The sequence below is a fragment of the Chiloscyllium plagiosum genome, unplaced genomic scaffold (genome assembly GCF_037043375.1).
Source record: "Chiloscyllium plagiosum isolate Xiang-an unplaced genomic scaffold, Cpla_swu_hap1 HiC_scaffold_3, whole genome shotgun sequence".
Classification (NCBI taxonomy): Eukaryota; Metazoa; Chordata; class Chondrichthyes; order Orectolobiformes; family Hemiscylliidae; genus Chiloscyllium; species Chiloscyllium plagiosum.
The window spans coordinates 157096660-157117041 of record NW_028270141.1 but is presented as its reverse complement, the minus strand read 5'-3'; the positions used below and the strand labels follow the sequence as shown (position 1 = coordinate 157117041).

The 20382-nt window shown below is 43.5% G+C and overlaps 1 protein-coding gene across 6 annotated transcripts in view; it reads right to left on the bottom strand.

The window, feature by feature from the left end:
• The window catches only part of enah (ENAH actin regulator), a 430686-nt gene that overhangs the window by 214184 nt on the left and 196120 nt on the right, over window positions 1-20382 (bottom strand). For all 6 annotated transcript variants that reach the window (XM_043687385.2, XM_087984585.1, XM_043687386.2 and 3 more), the window contains one exon: window positions 5315-5492. In XM_043687385.2, the coding sequence (XP_043543320.2) occupies window positions 5315-5492 (178 nt within the window). The remainder of the gene's footprint in view (window positions 1-5314; window positions 5493-20382) is intronic.

Sequence of the window (20382 nt, the reverse complement as noted above, 5' to 3'; positions counted from 1 at the left end):
TGGGAAGCAAGGGAGGAGATTGCAGAGCCATTGGCCTTGATTTTTATGTCCTCGTTGTCTACAGGAATAGTGCCAGTAGACTGGAGGATAGCAAACATGGTTCCCTTGTTCAAGAAAGGGAGTAGGGATAACCCTAGTAACTATAGGCCGGTGAGTCTCACTTCTGTTGTGGGCAAAGTCTTAGAGAGAATTGTAAGGGATAGGATTTATGCACATCTGGATAGGAATAATGTGATCAAGGATAGTCAGCATGGTTTTGTGAAGAGCAGGTCGTGCCTCACAAACCTTATTGAATTCTTTGAGAAGGTGACTAAGGAGGTAGACGAGGGTAAAATGGTAGATGTGGTGTATATGGATTTTAGTAAGGCGTTTGATAAGGTTCCCCACGGTAGGCGACTGCAAAAAATACGGAGGTATGGCATTGAGGGTGAGTTGGAGGTTTGGATTAGGAATTGGCTGGCTGGAAGAAGACAGAGGGTAGTAGTTAATGGTAAAGGTTCATCTAGCGGTGTTCCGCAAGGATCTGTTTTGGGCCCATTGCTGTTTGTCATTTTTATAAATGACCTGGAGGAGGGGCTGGAAGGTTGGGTGAGCAAGTTTGCGGATGATACGAAAGTCGGTGGAGTTGTTGACAGTGAGGAAGGATGTGGCAGGTTACAGCGGGATATAGATAAGTTGCAGAGCTGGGCAGAAAGGTGGCAAATGGAGTTCAATGTAGGTAAGTGTGAGGTGATTCACTTTGGTAAAAGTAACAAAAAGACGGGGTACTGGGCTAATGGTCGGCTACTTGGTAGTGTGGATGAGCAGAGGGATCTTGGTGTCCATGTACACAGATCTCTGACAGTTGCCACCCAGGTAAATAGTGCGGAGAAGAAGGCATATGGCATACTGGCTTTTATTGGTAGAGGAATTGAGTTCCGGAGCCCTGAGGTCATGTTGCAGTTGTATAAGGCTCTGGTGCGGCCGCATCTGGAGTATTGTGTGCAGTTTTGGTCGCCATACTTATTATCTTATTGAATTCTTTGAGGAGGTGACCAAGCATGTGGATGAGGGTAGAGCAGTGAATGTAGTATAAATGGATTTTAGTAAGGCATTTGATAAGTTTCCCCATGGTAGGCTTATGCGGAAAGTCAGGAGGCATGGGATAGAGGGAAATTTGGCCAGTTGGATAGAAAACTGGCTAACCGGTCGAAGTCAGAGAGTGGTGGGAGATAGTAAATATTCAGCCTGGAGCCCAGTTACAAGTGGAGTTCCGCAGGGATCAGTTCTGGGTCCTCTGCTGTTTGTAATTTTTATTAATGACTTGGAAGAGGGAGTCGAAGGGTGGGTCAGTAAATTTGCAGATGATACGAAGATTGGTGGAGTTGTGGATAGTGAGGAGGGCTGTTGTCGGCTGCAAAGGGACTTAGATATGATGCAGAGCTGGGCTGAGGAGTGGCAGATGGAGTTCAACCCTGTCAAGTGTGAGGTTGTCCATTTTGGAAAGACAAATAAGAATGCGGAATACAGGGTTAACGGTAGGGTTCTTAGTAAAGTGGAGGAACAGAGGGATCTTGGGGTCTATGTTCATAGATCTTTGAAAGTTGCCACTCAGGTGGATAGAGCTTGTAAGAAGGCCTATGGTGTATTAGGGTTCATTAGCAGAGGGATTGAATTCAAGAGTCGTGAAGTGATGTTGCACCTGTACAGGACTTTGGTTAGGCCACATTTGGAGTACTGTGTGCAGTTCTGGTCGCCTCACTTTAGGAAAGATGTGGAAGCTTTGGAGAGGGTGCAGAGAAGATTTACCAGGATGTTGCCTGGAATGGTAGGAAGATCGTATGAGGAAAGGCTGAGGCACTTGGGGCTGTTTTCATTGGAGAAAAGAAGGTTTGGGGTGACTTGATAGAGGTGTACAAGATGATTAGGGGTTTAGATAGGGTTGACCATGAGAACCTTTTTCCACGTATGGAGTCAGCTATTACGAGGGGGCATAGCTTTAAATTAAGGGGTGGTAGGTATAGGACAGATGTTAGGGGTAGATTCTTTACTCAGCGAGTCGTGAGTTCATGGCCAATAGCAGTGGTGGACTCTCCTTCTTTATGGGCATTTAAACGGGCATTGGATAGGCATATGGAGGATAGTGGGCTAGTGTAGGTTAGGTGGGCTTGGATCAGCGCAACATCGAGGGCCAAAGGGCCTGTACTGCGCTGTATTTTTCTATGTTCTATGTTCTAAAAATACTTTAGCTAAGGCTATGCAAACCTCATGCAGAACATGGGCTGAAGTGCTGCCAGCCATACTAATGAAATTAAGAGCCACCACGAATCAGGCAACCGGGCTAACACCATATGAATTAATGACCGGCAAGCGATGCAATTGCCAAACACAATAATCACAAGTGGCACTGATGTGGGTCCACTAAATTCGGCAGTATGTGATAGAATTAAGCACCCAAACGAAAGGGATGCAGAAATCTGTAATTGATAAACAGGACAAAAAGGACAAGGCAGGGGAACTCAAAATCTTCCCTGAGGTCCCAGCAGCAGGAAACTGCACCCTGGTGCGAGCACTGCCTGACAAACCCAAAATGGAATGGGCCATACAACGTGGTAATAAGTGGGGACACCTGTGCCTGCATAGATATTAAAGGAAAGGGCACATGGAAGCACTGGACCCAACTGAAATAATTTAAAGACTCCTGTGACCAAACTAATGTCGTCGACCATTCCGCAGGTGCAGACAGGAATGGCGGACAACACAGTCATCCCGGGGGAGTACCAAAAACACAATAGGGCAAACCACACAGAAGCACGACTGCATCTCCTGACGAAAACAAAGACTTTGACTGATAACCTTATTTAACTGCAAAAATATATATTTCTTTATGTATATTCTACTGTGTTTAAGTGTTGCAGCTATCAGGATTTGAAGATAACCTCTTCTATAAATGATTTGGAGACACCGGTTTTGAACTGGGGTGCATACAGTTAAAAATCACACAACACCAGGTTATAGTCCAACAGGTTTATTTGGAAGCACTAGCTTTTGGACCGCTGCTCCTTCATCAACCACCTGATGAAGGAGCAGTGCTCCAAACGCTAGTGCTTCCAAATAAACCTGTTGGGACTCTAACCAGGTGCTGTGTGATTTTTAACTCTTCTATTAAGTTTGCATGGGAACCGAATTGTCAGCTACCCACTGGCGACATCAGTCGAATCCCCATTTGTGGCCACCCTGATGCGGACCCCTTGCGACCTGTATACAATAGACACCTCGGGAGCGCATGTAAGGGGCAGACAGGCAAATACAAATGGGGACTCCAGGGTAGATGTGTGCAGCTGGGTAGGACCACTGGCCCATGGGAAGGGAAGACCCATTTAAAACCTGGTAATTACCCACAGTGTTTCACAGGACAGGGATGGGGATGCTGTGATGCCCTGGTTCCCAGAAATGACTCATGCGTCCATACAGAGTGTATTATCAACACTGCTCAGTTACCAGGGGACAGTTTACCTGCACCTGCAGCGAGCAGGCATGTTTGAATGTGACCATCGGCAGATAATTCATATGTGGTCAGTGCAATGGCACTCATGTCAGCTCTGCGACATGGACACACCCATTCAATACATACCAGCTATGGGGAACACCTGGGGGATCAGGGGCGACATGGGTGGATAAACAGACGGAAAGACAGGACAATGTACGCTACCAAGCAGCGAAGGGATTTGTTTTTCTTATTTAAGGGGACTTATGCGACTGACATCCCAGACCTCCCAAACTTGTTTGCGGTAGGGACAATTGCACCCATTACTGTACAATGCTCCAGTGGGGGACATGTCCGGAAAAGGATAGTGACCGCTCCATCAGCCAGGAGTTCTGTGCTGACTAGCAGATCCCCACCACTTTGGGGTCATTATTGGGATATGGATTCTTGGGATCTCCACCTTTTGGGGGACGCAGCAGGGGTCGTTCGCACAAAAAAAACGAAATTACCTAGTACGTGGCCTGACTATCTTAGGCAATAATATCTCAAAAGCTCTGGAAGCAATTAATACAGAGTTGGCTGAACTCAGCATATGTGTCTACATACAGCAGACATGTTATGCAGTGGACTATCAATTAGCACAGTTCACAAAGAACTGCCAATTTCAACTAAATTGTCCATTAATCCCTCTATTCTCATAGCTGACTAATGGTAATGTTTAAGTGGGAGATGGCATGGAGCAGATGATGTGAGGCACAAGGACACACAAGATGGCAGCTGAGCCATAAGTTGGCCAATTGACACAAAAGATGGCCGCTGGACCACAATATGGAGAGAGATAGCAGATCAAACACAGATACTGCCTGGGGCCATGTGGATGCCAGCACAATGTAGTTAATTAGTTTCAGGTGGTTGGGGGACAGAATACACATGAATAGTGTTTACTGCCCACCGAAGTGCTAATAGCCAGGGCTGCAGTAATCATCCTTCTCTGGTAGAGCGATTAGCACCCATTACTACAGTAATGGACTGCTGCGCAGATGTCGAAATTGACAATGCCTGCTCTGAAACTGACAATGATTGTGCTGAAATTAACAAAGGCTGCGCTGGAACTGACAATGACTGCATCAAAACGATCAACGATTTTGCAATGTTTACAATAAACAAACTATGTTACAAAGGCAATAATCTCATCACTGACCTATTATATTGCAAAATGTATAAAAGTATCTTGACGTGCGAGAGAAGACTTGCAGCTGACCACTGTGTTATTGGTGTCTTTCTCTCACCGGAGTTCCAGTATTTCCTTGTACAATAAACTCTGTCATTGAACCCTGACTCTGACGCCAAGGCTGGTGATTTTCCCCACAACAATATTTACATCATTTCCTAAAAAATACTTTGAAACATATCACTCCTGAAGCAAGGCAACATATAAATTGCAGCAGCAGAATAAGCTAGGGTCTCTCATGCAAATCTCATCTCTAATCACTCCAGTAACTGCTTCCCTTCCCCATTGCTTCAACATTCTATACCTAAAATGATTCTATGTTTATTAACAGCACAAATTTTGGAAGATTCAGGATGGTACCAAAGACATCAAGGGACTTGCTGGGGAATATGAAAAGGAGAAGTCAAGGTGGAGGAAGCATATAACCAACTATCCCAACCGTTCATGCACCACATGTGGCAGAATCTGCGGATTGTTTGTTTGACTTATTAGTCACCTCACACCCATCGAACTGGAGTTGAAACAAGTCATCTTCAATCCCAAACGACCTCCTAAGAAGAAAAGCATTTGGAAAACACAATCACTTTTTTAAAAACATCAAGATTTTGAACACGTACCTGAATCCTGGGAATTTAGAACTTCCAGGGCATGCATCATGGCACTTGCAAACACATTGGCATCTTCTTTGCTACCAAAATTTAAACCGTAGACCTGCCTGGCATCTCGCCACTGATGAAAGGTTTGTGTGGCCTGGTTATATTTCAGTCCCTTTGGAATGGCACAATTTATCACCACCTGCAAATAAAAGTACCAGAAATATAAAAATGACTTAAAACAAGCATTAGAGCTAAACGCGCATGTTAGAGGTTCAGTTATGTCTTTTAGGGAATGAACTTGCTGTCATTACCTAGCCTACATGTAACGCAGCAATATGGGTAATTCTTAACGGCATTCCTGAAATATCCTGTCATACCACTTTATTGTAGCAATTATTAGAAAGTCACAAAAAAAACCAAACATAACACCTAATCGACGTAAGAATCAGAAACTACATCAGCCCAGTCGGCTCTGCAAAGTTGTTCTTGCTTATATCTGGGGGTGAGTGCCAAATTTGGAAAAGTTGTTTCATAGACCAGTTAAGCAATGGCCTGACAGAGTCGTACTCATGGAATCATACCTTAAAGACAACATCCCAGACAAGACCAACACCCTGTGTATGGCATGTTCCACTGACAGGACAGACCCAGAAGAGGTGACAGTCCAGTGGCAGAGAGTCAGAAGGGAGTTAACAGAAGAAATTGAAACAGGAGTAAACTTTTACATCAGTATTCAATAATAATGACTGATCATGCTACTCAATATGCTGTTCCCACTTTTGCTCCCTACACCTTTATGTCTTTAGCCCGGAGAACAACATCTATGTCCTTCCTGGAAACATTCATATTTTGGCTTCAACCGCTTTCTTCAGCACAGAAGTCCACAAACTCACCTCTCTCTGGATGAAAACCATCATCTGTCATAAATGGGAGAAAGTGAGGACTGCAAATGCTGGAGATCAGAGCTGAAAAATGTGTTGCTGGAAAAGCACAGCAGGTCAGGCAGCATCCAAGGAGAAGGAGAATCTTCAGATTTCTTCAGGCTTATGCCCAAAACGTCGATTCTCCTGATCCTTGGATGCTGCCTGACCTGCTGTGCTTTTCCAGCAACACATTTTTCAGATCTGTCATAAATGACCTACCATGTATCCTTAGATTAAACCCCCAGATTGAAATTCCATAGTCATGAGGAACATACTTCCCACATTTACTGTGTCTAGTCCTGATAGAATTTTATAAGTTTCTATGAGATCAACTCATTCTTTTAAACTCAAAGGAATGCAGTCTTAACTGCTCCAATCACTTCATATGGCAGTGCTCTGTCATTCCAGCAGTTAGTCTGGTAAACCTTCATTGCACTCTCTCCATGGCCAGAACAACCTTTCTCAGATAAGGAGACCAAAACCACACACAATACCCAGGAGTAATCTTACCAAGGTCCTGTACAACTGCAGAAAAACATCCCTGTTCCTGTACTCAATTCTCTTATTACAAAAGCCAATATACCTTCTGTCTTCTTCACCATCTGCTGCACCTTTCAGTGGGTGGTGTACAAGGACACCCAGGCCTTGTTTCACCTCCTCCTTTCCCAATCTATCACATTAAACTTTAGCACACATATGTGACACTTAATGGACAGAACTCAGAAGACAACGTTACGGGAACAGACCTTATCCATTGCCAAGATTTGCTTTTCAATCCTGTCAACTGTTGTGTGTGGAGGGGAAGTTGGAGTCAGGAATAGATATCAGCGATATTGGTCAGTTCATACCTCAAGCTAGTGTATTCACTGAAAGCATTATAGTTTCATCCAAGGACAATGACTATGGAGGGAAGTGTCAAGGCATACACAGGTGTGCATTATATTGCAACAGTCATGCAGCATAAAAACAGCCCTTCAGTCCAACATGTTTAAGCCAACCAACAAACACCAAACTACATTAATCCATTTGCCTGCATTTGATTCACAGCCTATGCCCGGACATTTGAAATGCTCATCCAGATGCTTATTCAATGCTGCAAGGGCACACAGCAAACTAGGAAAGGGTATACTAGTGGTTTAGAGAATCACCCTCTGGTGTGGTTACCCAACTGTTAAGATAAACAGGAGATGATTATATAAGGAACTGTAATTTTTTTTATTCATTCATGAGATGAAGGCATCACTGGCTAGGCGAGCATTTATTGCCCAATCCTAATTGCCCAGAGGGAAGTTAAAGACAACCAAATTGCTGTGGGTCTGGAGTCACATGTAGACCAGACCAGACAAGAATGGCAGTTCTTTCACTAAAGGACATTAGTGAAACTGATGAAACTAATCAACAATAGATTAATGTTCATTGTTAGGACTCCTAATTCCAGATTTTTATTGAATTTAAATTTCATCATCTGCTGTGCTGGGATTTGAAATTGCAATCCCAGAACATTACCTGGGTCACTGGATTAACGGTCCAGCAATAATACCACAAGGCCATCACTTCCCCCATAAGAGCAGAGGTTATGCTTGATCTGTCGTCCCACTTCCACCTGCCCCCCCACCCCAGTCGAAGCAAAACGCTCAAAGACACAGTATAGCTTTACCACCATCATCTTTATTTCGGGCACTGGAGGGAGAGAGAACAATCGCCCATGTGCACAGAGACATGAGTTCACAGTCTTATCTGGAATAGCAGTTTCTTAATGAATTATATCGCGATTTTATAGGGAGGAATTTCCAGATAAGGCAACATACATATTGACTGGGTGACTGTTACAACCAGTGAGCATTAACATCAAAGATTAAGTCATCTGCTATTCCACAATGAATGTTCTTGATCTTAACTGGCTTCATGTAATGAATACTTTTCACCTTGTTAACTGTCCTTACACGTTAAATGGATCTACATAATGAATGCTTTTCCACCTTGTTAACCCATTACCCTTGCCTCCAGCACCCCACTGGTAACTGTGAGTTCTTATCTGATCTGAGTCATGTCAGCGTGGGTTTCCTCCGGGTGCTCCGGTTTCCTCCCACAGTCCAAAAGATGTGCAGGGTCAGGTGAATTGGCCATGCTAAATTGCCCGTAGTGTTAGGTAAGGGGTAAATGTAGGGGTATGGGTGGGTTTCGCTTCGGCGGGTCGATGTGGACTTGTTGGGCCGAAGGGCCTGTTTCTACACTGTAATGTAATCTAATCTAATCTAATGTCCAGCTGAACCTCTTGCTTCTCAAAACTTAACTCTTTCTCTACCTTCTTATACCTAATACACATTCTCATTCCTTCCTTTTATCATTTCATGATAACCAATGGTATTACCAGCTTTCATAAGACTCTGACAGTCAGTAGTTAAGCAAGTTACTGACACACAGCATACAATGATTATAACAACAAAAATTACTAGTCTGTTACAGTAAATAGAATTTTACTAAATTCTAAACATGGTAGAATCCTCCCATGTGCAAAAAAAAAATCACCAGTAAAGTTCTTAAATCCACAGTCCTTAGTGACCACTCCATCCCCTCCAAGTCGAGTGGAAACCAGCCAGTTCTCCAAAATCTCCTTTCGTAAAGTCCAACTTGAAAACAAAATTCAGTCTGTCCTTGTGCATCACTCCATGGAGAAATCTGATTTCTTGGATAAGGGCAGTTAACTACTTAACAAAACTGACAAGACTTCCGTCCTTCCGGAGATGCTTCAGGTGGAGGATACCAGCACATCTGAGCATGCAATGCTGCAGCAGCAGCAGGCTAGGCGAACGCAGCATTCTTTGCTGCTTCTGCTCCAGCTCTGCGTGTTCAATGTAACAAAGCCAACTGGCTGTTGTGATGCTAGCTTGATCAGTGAATCTTCATATCTCTTAAGCAATCGAAAGGCAAGGTAAAGCTCAAGTGGTTTAATGTCCGTAGGAAGGCCACTGACAAAAAGCATACCGATCTCCTCTTCACCGCTGTTAGTTTTTTTCACTTTTCGTGCCCATGGTTGTGAAGCTGATTGAATCCGTTGGATCTGGTTGTGGAGGGGTGGGTGGTGGTCAAAAGGCATGCTTTACCTGTGAATAGGGAAACTCTACAGAAGATGTTAGCTGCTGAAAGTATGCTTGCATTTCCTCTCTCATTCCTTCCTTGCCAAGGTGGTTATCAGTATGAAGACAGTCACACATTTAACTATACCAAATTGTATCTACCTATTTCAACATTCTCAGTCATCTTGAAGTCTGTTACTCTGTTCACTATTTATGACATTATCAAATTTTATACAATCCATAAACTTCTAAATTGTACTGTCTAAACAACTCGGTCAATTATAAACAACAATCAATGGTCCTAAAATCAAAACCTTGGGTGCCCCATTCGGGTTATTCAAAAATTATTTTCCTTTAACAAATTGAGACTTGGCTGATGTGAAAGGGGTCAGGAAAAGTATTTCAAAAGTCTGGAACAGCAAACAAACAAAATGTTTCCTGTGCTTTTGCAACTGAAGAGGCAGTGTCAGTTCAGATTTAAATCTCAAATATTTTAAAAGATATGAAAATATTTTCTGCAAATGAAACTGCCCAAATAAAATAGTCAAAATTACAGTGGCAACTTTGATAGAGCTCAACAGTCTTTGAATCTGTAATATAAAGGGGCCAACGAAGTCTTAGGAATAACTAACAGAATTTAAATGGATCAGCATCAAGTTCTGATATTCTCTAGAAAATCTTATAAAAACATCAAACTAAAAATGCAGTCTCTTCTTTTTCTGAACACTCTGCATTAAAAACACAGCAGCAAAGATATTTTAATACAATACTCTCATCTGGCTAAAGCATGACTACTGACCCAACTGAGATTCTGATTCAAACAAGGCAAAATAGTTACTTGAAAGGATTTTAACAAACAAAAATTTTTAAACATCAAATACTTTCAGCATGGCACAATTTAGATTGATACTTTCCTTTTTCAACCCAAGTATTAATACAACCTTAATTTCAGGGTTTCTTGTTTTTATTTGTATTCTCCCACTGAAATTACACTTATCAAAAGATAAAGCCCTTGAAGCGGACCACATGGCACCGCAATCCAAGCCACTCTCTTCCCCCAGAACAAAGACTCACAGAGCCACAAATTTCACCACTAAGAGACTTTTACCCCTTTCTCACTTTACTCCTCAGTGGGGCTTGAACCGCACTTAAACACAGAGAACTCAACCCCAACTAAACACAGAAAACTCAAACCCCAATTAGACACAGAAAACTCAAACCCCTGTTAAACACAGAGAGCTCGAACCCCAGTTAAACACAGAGCTCGAACCCCAATTAAACACAGAGAGCTCGAACCTTACCACAGCGCAGAGGACTTGGACCTCAAATTAACCCACCCAGAGGACTCAAATCCCAGTACTGCACAGAGGACTTGAACCTCAATTACCCTCCCAGGGACTCAAAACCCAGTTCCACTCAGATGACTTGAACATCAATTAAACCCACCCAGGGGACTCGAAGCCCATTACCACGCAGAGAACACAAACCTCAATTAAACCCACACAGGGACCTCAAACCCAGTACCGCGCAGAGGGCTTGAACCTCAATTACCCACCCACAGGTCTTGAACTTCAATCACACCCACCCCAGGGGACTTGAGCCCCAGAACTGCGCAGAGGACTCTAAAGCTCAATCAAACTCACCCCGGGGATTCGAAACCTAGTACCGCACAGAGAACTCAAACTTCAATTAAACCCACCCGGGGACTCAAATCCAGTACCGTGCAGAGGACTTGAATCTCAATTACCCACCCACAGGACTCGAACCCCAGTACCGCACAGAGGACACAAACCTCAATAACACCCACCCCAGGGGACTCAAACCCCAGTACCGTGCAGAGGACTTGAACCTCAATTACACCCCACCCTCACCAATGCAGCACAGAAAACCCGAACCTCAATCAAACCTACCCGAGGAGACTCAAACCCCAGTACCGCTCAGACGATTCCAACCTCTGCCTGCCAGAACGTCGGCAAAACTGTGTCTCTTGACTGAACTACTTACCATTCGAGGAATCCATAGAATAGAAAGCGATTGAACAAGGGGGCCATCTCCGACACACAGAAATATCGAAAGGGACCAAGGATTACAATCTTACCTTGTGGGCCCATCTGTCTCGAAATACCGATGTTCCAGGTGATCCTTGACACCGTCCGATTGTAACTATCCATTCGGATCCTGCTGACTAGGTCAATATTGTCGTATTGTTTCCCTCCCTCAGTTGAAGCAAAATGCACCAAAACACAGTATAGTTTTACCTCCTTCGTCTTTATTCCATGCATGGGGGGAGAGAGAACGATCACCCATGTGCCCAGAGACATGAGTTCACGGTCTCCTCTGGAATAGCAATTCCTTAAATGGATTATATTGTCATTTTACAGGGTGCAGCATCCAGATAAGGCAACATACATTTTGATTGGGTGACCGTTACAATCAGCGAGCATCAACAGAAGAAGCTAAACCATCTGCTGTCACATGGTGAATGTTCTTAATCTTAACTGGCTTCACGTAATGAATATTTTTCACTTTGTTAACTGACCTTGTGTACTGAATGCTTCTAATATTGTTAAATGGCTCTACAAAAAGAATGCTTTTCCACCTTGTTAACCCATTACCCTTGCCTCCAGCACCCACTGTTAACTGCAAGTTCTTGTCTGATTTGAGTCATGCTCAGCTGAACCTATTTCACAAAACTCAAAACTGAACTCTTTCCATACCTGTTGATACCTAATACGCATTCTCAGATCTATCAATAATCGTGAGAATGGGATAAAATTTGGACGTGGATGATATCACTTTTAGGAATGTCAAAAGTGGCCAGCTAAATGGGAGCAGGAATCGTGATAAGGAATGAAGAAAGCAGGATGGGAATGGATATGTATTCTACTAAGTGGACAGTATGTGGTTGGTACCATGATGAGGGAGGAATGCGTGGCACTGATCTTTTTGAATCCGTATAATTTGGCATGTATTTAGTTGCCAAATCGAGCACGGGGATGTTATGAGTAAAGACTAAGTTATGACAAGGGTCACATAGGTTTCAAGATGGAGAACTCAATGTGGGATCCCTCGAAGATTGAGTCAGTAGAAATGAAGTTAAAAATCACAACACCAGGTTATAGTCCAACAGGTTTATTTGGAAGCACTAACTTTCAGAGCACTGCTCTTTCATCAGGTGATTGTGAAGAATAAGATTGTAAGACACAGAATTTATAACAAATGTTTACAGCTGAATGCAACTGAAATTATATACTAAAAAAGACCTGGATTATTTGTTAAATCTCTCACCTTTTAGAATGACCATGTTGGTTTCAGTTCTTTCATATGTAAATCGCAACACCTTTTATAAAAGTTACATTCTCAAGTGAACTTTAACAATTTGTGTCATCTCATCCCTGATAATGTATTGAAGGAGTTAGCTCCCTGTGAAGCTGTCTGTGCCACAATGGTCAGAATGATTCTAATCTAAAAAACGGATTTACAGAATCTTACAGTTTTTGAGCAAAGTAAAATGTAATTTTGCAAGTACAAATTCACCCCACAAACTTATATGTGTATGTGTGCATGTGGGTGGGTGTGTGTTGGGGGAGGGGGGTGTTATGAGTGTCTGTGGGAGGGTGTGTATATGTGTGAGTGCGAGTGTGAGTGTAAAGGGGTTTAAGTCTGTGAGAGGGTGTGTGTGGAGCGTATATGTGAGTGTATGAGAGAGGGTCTGAGAGTGTGTGTATGTGCATATGTATAGAGGAGTGTCTGTGTGTCCCCGTCTGTCTGCATGTGTGTATAATGCAATGGTGTCACCTGTAGTGTTACCCAACTCATCCATGCCGACCAGGTTTCCTAAATTGAACTGGTTTAATTTTCCTGCATTTGGCCCATATCCCTCTAGTCCTTTCCTATCAATGAACCTGTCCAAATGTCTTTCAGATGTTGTAATTGTACCCATTTCTGCCACTTCCTCCGGCAGCTCATTCCATACACGCACCATCCTCTGTGTGGAAACGTTGCCCCTCAAATCCCTTTTCAATCTTTTCCCTCTCATCTTAAACCTATGCCCTCTAGTTTTAAATTTCTCTACCATGGGCAAAAGATCTTGGCTATTCACTTTATTTATGCCTCTCATGAAGGTCACCCCTCAGCCTCCTATGCTCCAGGGAAAAAAGTCCCAGCCTCTCCTTACACCTCAAGCCTTCCAGTCTCAATAACATCCTTGTAAATCTTTTTTGCATCCTTTCCAGTCTCATAGCATCCTTCCAATAACATGGCAACCAGAACTGAACCAGTACACCAAATATGGCCTTACTAATGTCTCGTACAGGTGTAATATTATGTCCCAACTCCTGAACTCAATACTTTGACTGATGAAGGGAAGTAGGCCAAACACCTTCTTCACCACTCTGACTACCTGTGATGTCACATTCAAGTAACTGCAGGCCTGCCCCATAGGTTTCTCTATCTGATCACACTCCCTAGGATCCTAAGTCATGCCCTGGCTTGCTTTACCAAAATGCAACATCTCCCATTTATCTGAATTAAACTCCATGTGCCATTCTTCAGCCCCTTGGCCCAGTTCTTCAAGATTCCATTGTGCTTTTAAATAACTTGTTGTACTGTTCACTATACCACCAATTTTGGTGTTATCCACAAACTTAATAACCATGCCTCCTATATTCTCACACAAATTATTTATATAAATAACGAACAACAGTGGACCCAGAACCAATCCTTGAGGTACACCACTGGTCACAGATCTACAGTGTGAACAGCCCTCTACCACTATCCTCTGTTTCCAACAGTCAAGCCAATTTTATAGGAGAAAGTGAGGTCTGCAGATGCTGGAGATCAGAGCTGGAAATGTGTTGCTGGAAAAGCGCAGCAGGTCAGGCAGCATCCAGGGAACAGGAGAATCGACGTTTCGGGCATAAGCCCTTCTTCAGGAAAGGGATTCTGAAGAAGGGCTTATGCCCGAAACGTCGATTCTCCTGTTCCCTGGATGCTGCCTGACCTGCTGCGCTTTTCCAGCAACACAATTCCAAGCCAATTTTATATCCAATTGGCTACCTCTGCCTGGATCCCATATGATCTAACCTTACTAACCAGTCTACGATGTTGAACCTTGTCAAACTCAACTGTGTCAAACCTTCCTAAAGTCCAGATAGACAATGTCTACCACACTGCCTCCATTTATCTTCTTGGTCACCTCTTCAAAACACTCAATCAAGTTTGAGAGACATGATTTCCCATGCACAAACCATGCTGACTATTCCTAATCAGTCCTTGCCTTTCCAAGTGCATCAAATACTGTCCTTTAGAATCCCTTCCAACAACTTACCCACCATTGATGTCAGGCTCACCCGTCTGTAGCTCCCTGGCCTTTCCTTGCAGCCTTAAATAATGACACACTAGCCACTCTCCAGTCTTCTGGCATCCAATCCATGGCTGTCAATGACACAACTATCTCCGTTTGGAGCCATACAATTTCTTCCCTCGCTTCCCAAAACATCCTGGGACCAGGTCCCAAGGATTTATCTGTCTTTATGTGTTTTAAACCTGCAGCACGTCCTCTCCTGTAGCATCACTACTTACTTCCCCGAGTTCCCTAGCTTCCATGTCTTTCCCCACAGTGAATTCTGCTGAGAAATAAGAAGGTGCTGGGGAAACTGAAAGGACTGAGGGTGGGGAAATCTCCCAGACCAGGAGGACTACACCCCAGAGTTCTGAAAAAGATAGTTAAGAAAACTGTTAAGGCTTTGTGGTGATCTTTCACAAATCACTGCAGTCAGGGATTTCCCAAAGGATTGGAAAATAGCCAACATAACTCTCCTGTTTAAGAAAGGAGGGAGGCAGACGGCAGGAAACTATTATCCTGACCTTGGTTATTGGTAAGATTTTAGATTTCGTTAAGGATGAAATTGAGGAGTACTTCGAAGTGCATGATAATATATCGCTGAGTCAGCAGGGTTTCATCAAGGGAGGTCATGCCTGACAAACCTGTCATAATTCTTTGAGGTGGTAACGAGCAAGTTAGGCAAAGGAGAGCCAGTGGACATTATCTATTTGTATTTCCATAAGGAATATGGCAAAGTGCTGCACAGGAGGCTGCTAAAAAAGATAAGAGCCATGGTGTTAATGGCAAGGTACTGCCATGGATATAGGACTGGCTGACTGGGAAAAGATGGAATGGGAGAATAAAGGGGTCTTTTCCAAAAAACCAGTCAGTGACTAGTGGAGTCCCGCAAAGACACATGTTGCGACCACAACAATTCACATTACATACCAATTCTGTACAAAGCAAGTGAAGGTATTGTTGCTCAGTTTGCAAATGACAAACAAAGGCAGAAAGACAAGTAATGTTGAGAAGGCAGGGAAGCTGCAGAAGGACTTGAACAGGCTAGGAGAATGGGCAAAGAAGTGGCAGACGGAATACAGTATGGGAAAGTGTGAGGTTGTGCACACTGATAGGAAGTATAGATGCAGAGATATTTTCTAAATGGAGAAAGGTTTTGGAAATCTGAAGTACAAAGGGACTCAGAAGTCCTAATTCAGAATTCTCTTAAGGTTAACATATAGATTCAGCTGGCAGCTAGGAAAGCAAAGGCAATGTTAGCATTGATTTTAAGATGGCTAGAATGAAAAACAGGGATATACTGCTGAGGCTGTATAAAGCTCTGGTCAGACTGCATTTTTGTTTTAATTCATTCATGGGACGTAAACATCGCTGGCCAGGCCAGGATTTTTTGCCCAACAGGCAGCTGAGAGTCAACCACATTGCTGTGCATCTGAAGTCAAATGTAGCCCAAGTGATTGGCAGTTTTATTCCCAAAAGAATATTACTTAACACAGATGAATTTTTCCAAATAAATGGCAATGGTTCCATAGTCATCATGAGGCTCTTAATTTCAGTTTTTTACCGAATTCAAATTCCACCAACTGCCTTTGGTGGGATTTGAACCTGGGTCCTCAGAACATTATTCTGGGTCTCTAGATTAATAGCCCAGTAATAATACCACTAGACAATCCCCTCCCCTTGAATATGGTATATTGTGAGCAGTTTTAGGCCCCATATCTAAGGAAGCATGTGCTGGCCTTGCAGCATTTTTGCTTTCTTTACAGCAGAGAAGACTGACTGTGATATACAAGATTGGGGGGTCCTGTGGTTTGTTTGAGTGTTACTGCCCAGGCTCCTGGATTATTAAGTTTAATGTGCAATGACATTATGACTATGTCACCATCTTTTTGCACTCCCCCCCGCAATCACCAAATTAGTTGATCTGATGTATTATTACAACTATCAAGATACAGTGAAAAGTATTATTTGCATACTATCCAGACAAATAATGCATAAATACATCAGGGTAATAGAACATAATGCAGAATATGGTGTTGCAGCTACAGAGAAGGTGCACAGAGGTCTGTTCATAAGTTTGATAACAACAGGGAAGAAGCTGTCCTTGAATCTCTTGGTACGTGTTTTTAAACTTTTGTATCTTCTTTGATTGAAGTGGGTAGGAGAGTATAAGTGGGGTGGGAGGGGTCTTTGATTATGTTGGCTGCTTTTCCAAGACAGCAGGAAATATAGACAGAGTCAATGGAAGATAGAAATTATTCACTTATTGTGCAAGATTTATCTAAAGACGTTATAGTTTTGTAAAGTCTACCTTAAAATAGAAATTATGTTTCACAACAATTTGAAAAATGCATAGCCTTAATATAAATCACAGTACAGCAATCATCCTCCGACTTATCCTTGTGAAACCCCACTTCCCAACTTCCATTACTCTGGTAAACCTACGCTTTATTCTGAGACTTTGCTTTCATCTCCACCCTTCATAGGATACACAGTGTGATGCACAGTAATAAAAATGTGCAGCATTTACAATATGTACAGCAGAAATTCATGGAAGACTCCTCTTCTAGCCAAGGCCTTCTAGTTTAAAGGCGAGCGGTGGAGATGTGGGGAAGGTCTCGGTGAGGTGCTCATCCTCATTGATAATGATAATGAGGTGCTCATCCTCATTGATAATGTGTTGCAGGTCACAAAGAACATGGCGTAGTTTTTCAGCTCCTGGGAAGTACTGGACAACGATGGGTACCCTGTCGGTTGCAGCACAAGTCTGTCTCCTGAGGAGGTCATTACGGTTCCTTGCTGTGGCACATCGGAACTGGCGGTCGATGAGTTCAGCATTGTACCCCATTCTTATGAGGGCATCCCCGAGTACTTCCAGGTGCCCATCACATTCCTCCTCATCTGAACAGATCTGGTGCACGAATAGGATTTGTCCATAGGGGATGGCTGTTTTAATATGCTTTGGGTGGAAGTTGGAGAAGTGTAGCATTATGAGGTTGTCTGTGGGTTTGCGGTAGAGTGTGATGCTGAGGTGCCCATCCTTGATGGAGATGCATGTGTCCATGATTGAGACAGATAGTCGAGAGTAGTCCATGGTGAGTTTGATGGTGAGATGAAACTGTGTAGTTTTATCAGTGACTCTTCACCATGGATCCAGAAAAAGAAAATGTCGTCAATGTACCTGGTGTATAATGTTGGTTGGAGGTCCTGAGTAAGAGAAGAAGTCTTGTTCGAACCTGTGCATGAAGATGTTGGCATATTGGGGTGCAAATTTGGTCCCCATGGCTGTTCCATGTGTCTGGATGAAGAACTGGTTGTCAAAGGTGAAGATGTCATGATCGAGAATAAAGTGGATGTGTTGTAGGACGGTGTTTGGAGATTGGCAGTTGTTGGTGTTGAGTACTGAGACTGTTGCCATGATACCGTCATTGTGGGGGATCATCTCAATAATGGAGTTCAGGTTCTCCAATAATAGATGCTATGGCTAAATGACATATAGTTTCTGTTTTAAGTTGCCGTCTTTTCCTGAATAGACACATTAGAATTAAAGTTTTCAACCTAATGTGACCTTGCAAAACTTGCGGAATGTTGGAGAAATGCAATCGAAGTATCCACTATATCTAAAGTCACTTCTTTTACAACTTTTAAATGTTGGCGAGTGAGTCCAGGAAACCTGTCAACCTTTAGACTGAAGAGTTTCACAGGTTTTCTTTTATTCATTCATGGGTATGGATGACACCAGCTAAATTCTGGAGTCTCAACGTCCAAGGAATCAACTTTTACTTTCTTCATCTTTATATAGTTCTAGAACTTGTGTCTGTTTTTATATTTCTTGCTGGTTTAGTCTCTCAAATTTGAATTTCTCTCCATTTTTTTTTAAGTCACCTTTGGTTTCAAAAATGTCTCAATCTTCAGGTCTCCAATTCATGACGAATTATCAATGGACGATGCACCCTTTCTATACAGTTGTCCTTTCTCTATGGGATACATATTTATTGAGAGTAATGAAGGATCTTCTTAAATGCCTGTCATCATTTCACTCCTCAGACAGTCATAGAGATGCACAGCACAGAATCAAGCATCTTCCGTCCAATTCATCCATGCCGAACAGATATCCTAACCTAATTGTCTCCCTACAGCTCAAATCCTCCAATCCTGGCAACATCTTTGTAATTTTTTTCTGAACCCTTTCAAGTTTCACAACATCCTTCCCATAGCAGGGAGAACAGAATTGCACTATACAGGGGAACCTCGATTATCCGAACGAGATGGGCGGGTAGCATTTCGTTTGGATAATCCATTATTCAGTTAATCGATTAAATGCCTTTCCTCTGGGGTTCGGAGTTTTTAAAGTCTGCTCCCTGTTCAGGAGACTAGCAGCAGCACAAAGTGTACGGGACCCAACCCCCAGCCCGCTCCCATCCCCATCCAACACCATACCCCCTTCCCATTCCACCCCATCCCCAGCCAACTCCACCCTCCCTCCTGTCCAACACTGCCCCCTGCCTTCCAAAACTGCCCCTGCCCCCTGTCCGTAACAGCCAAACCGAACACCAACAATAATACTGCTTCTGCTGCTGCCTTTGTGGGGTAAGTCTCCAAATAGAGCGCATATGTACACACACACACACAACTTTTTACTGCAACTTTTTGACAGGTTCCACCTCTGCCCTGTATAGGACAATGTTGGTCAGATTATCTGGGGAAAGGGGGGGGGGGTGCAGTTAGGGTACACCCCTCTGTAGAACTCCACAGAAAGTGTGGGGGGAGAGAGAGGGCGGGAGGTCAGTCATTTGGAGACAGTGCCTGTTTAATCACTGTAAACAAAAGACGTGATCATTGTTGGAAACACATCTTTGATGTAATGTTTCTATTGGGACCTCGAGATCTCCTTTGGATAATCCGATTTTCGGATAATAGAGGTAAATACAATGACTGCAGATGTTGGAAACCAGATTCTGGATTAGAGTGGTGCTGGAAAAGCACAGCAGTTCAGGCAGCATCCGAGGAGCAGGAAAATTGACATTTCATCGGGAATACAGGCAGAGTGCCTGAAGGGTGGAGGGATAAATGAGAGGAGGGTGGGGGTGGGGAGAAAGTGGCGTAGAGTACAATAGGCGAGTGGGGGTGGGGATGAAGGTGATAGGTCAGGGAGGAGGGTGGGGGAAGGTAGAAAAGACTACAATGGGTGAATGGGGGTGGGATGAAGGTTCTAGGTGAGAGAGGAGGGTGGAGTGGATAGGTGGAAAGGAAGGTACGTAGGTAGGACAAGTCATGGGGCAGTGTTGAGCTGGAAGTTTGGAACTGGGGTGAGGTGGGGGAAGGGGAAATGAGGAAACTGGTGAAGTTCACATTGATGCCCTGGGGTTGAAGTGTTCCGAGGCGGAAGATGAGGCGTTCTTCCTCCAGGCTTCGGTGGTGAGGGAGCGGCGATGAAGGAGGCCCAGGACCTCCATGTCCTCAGCTGAGTGGGAGGGGGAGTTGAAATGTTGGGCCACAGGACGGTGTGGATGATTGGTGCGGGTGTCCCAGAAATGTTCCCTAAAGCGCTCTGCTAGGAGGAGTCCAGTCTCCCCATTGTAAAGGAGACCACATCGGGAGCAACAGCTACAATAAATGATATTGGTGGATGTGCAGGTAAAACATTGATGGATGTGGAAGGCTCCTTTATGGCCTTGGATGGTGGTGAGGAAGGTGGTGTGGGCACAGGTTTTGCAATTCCTGTGGTGGCAGGGGAGGGTGCCA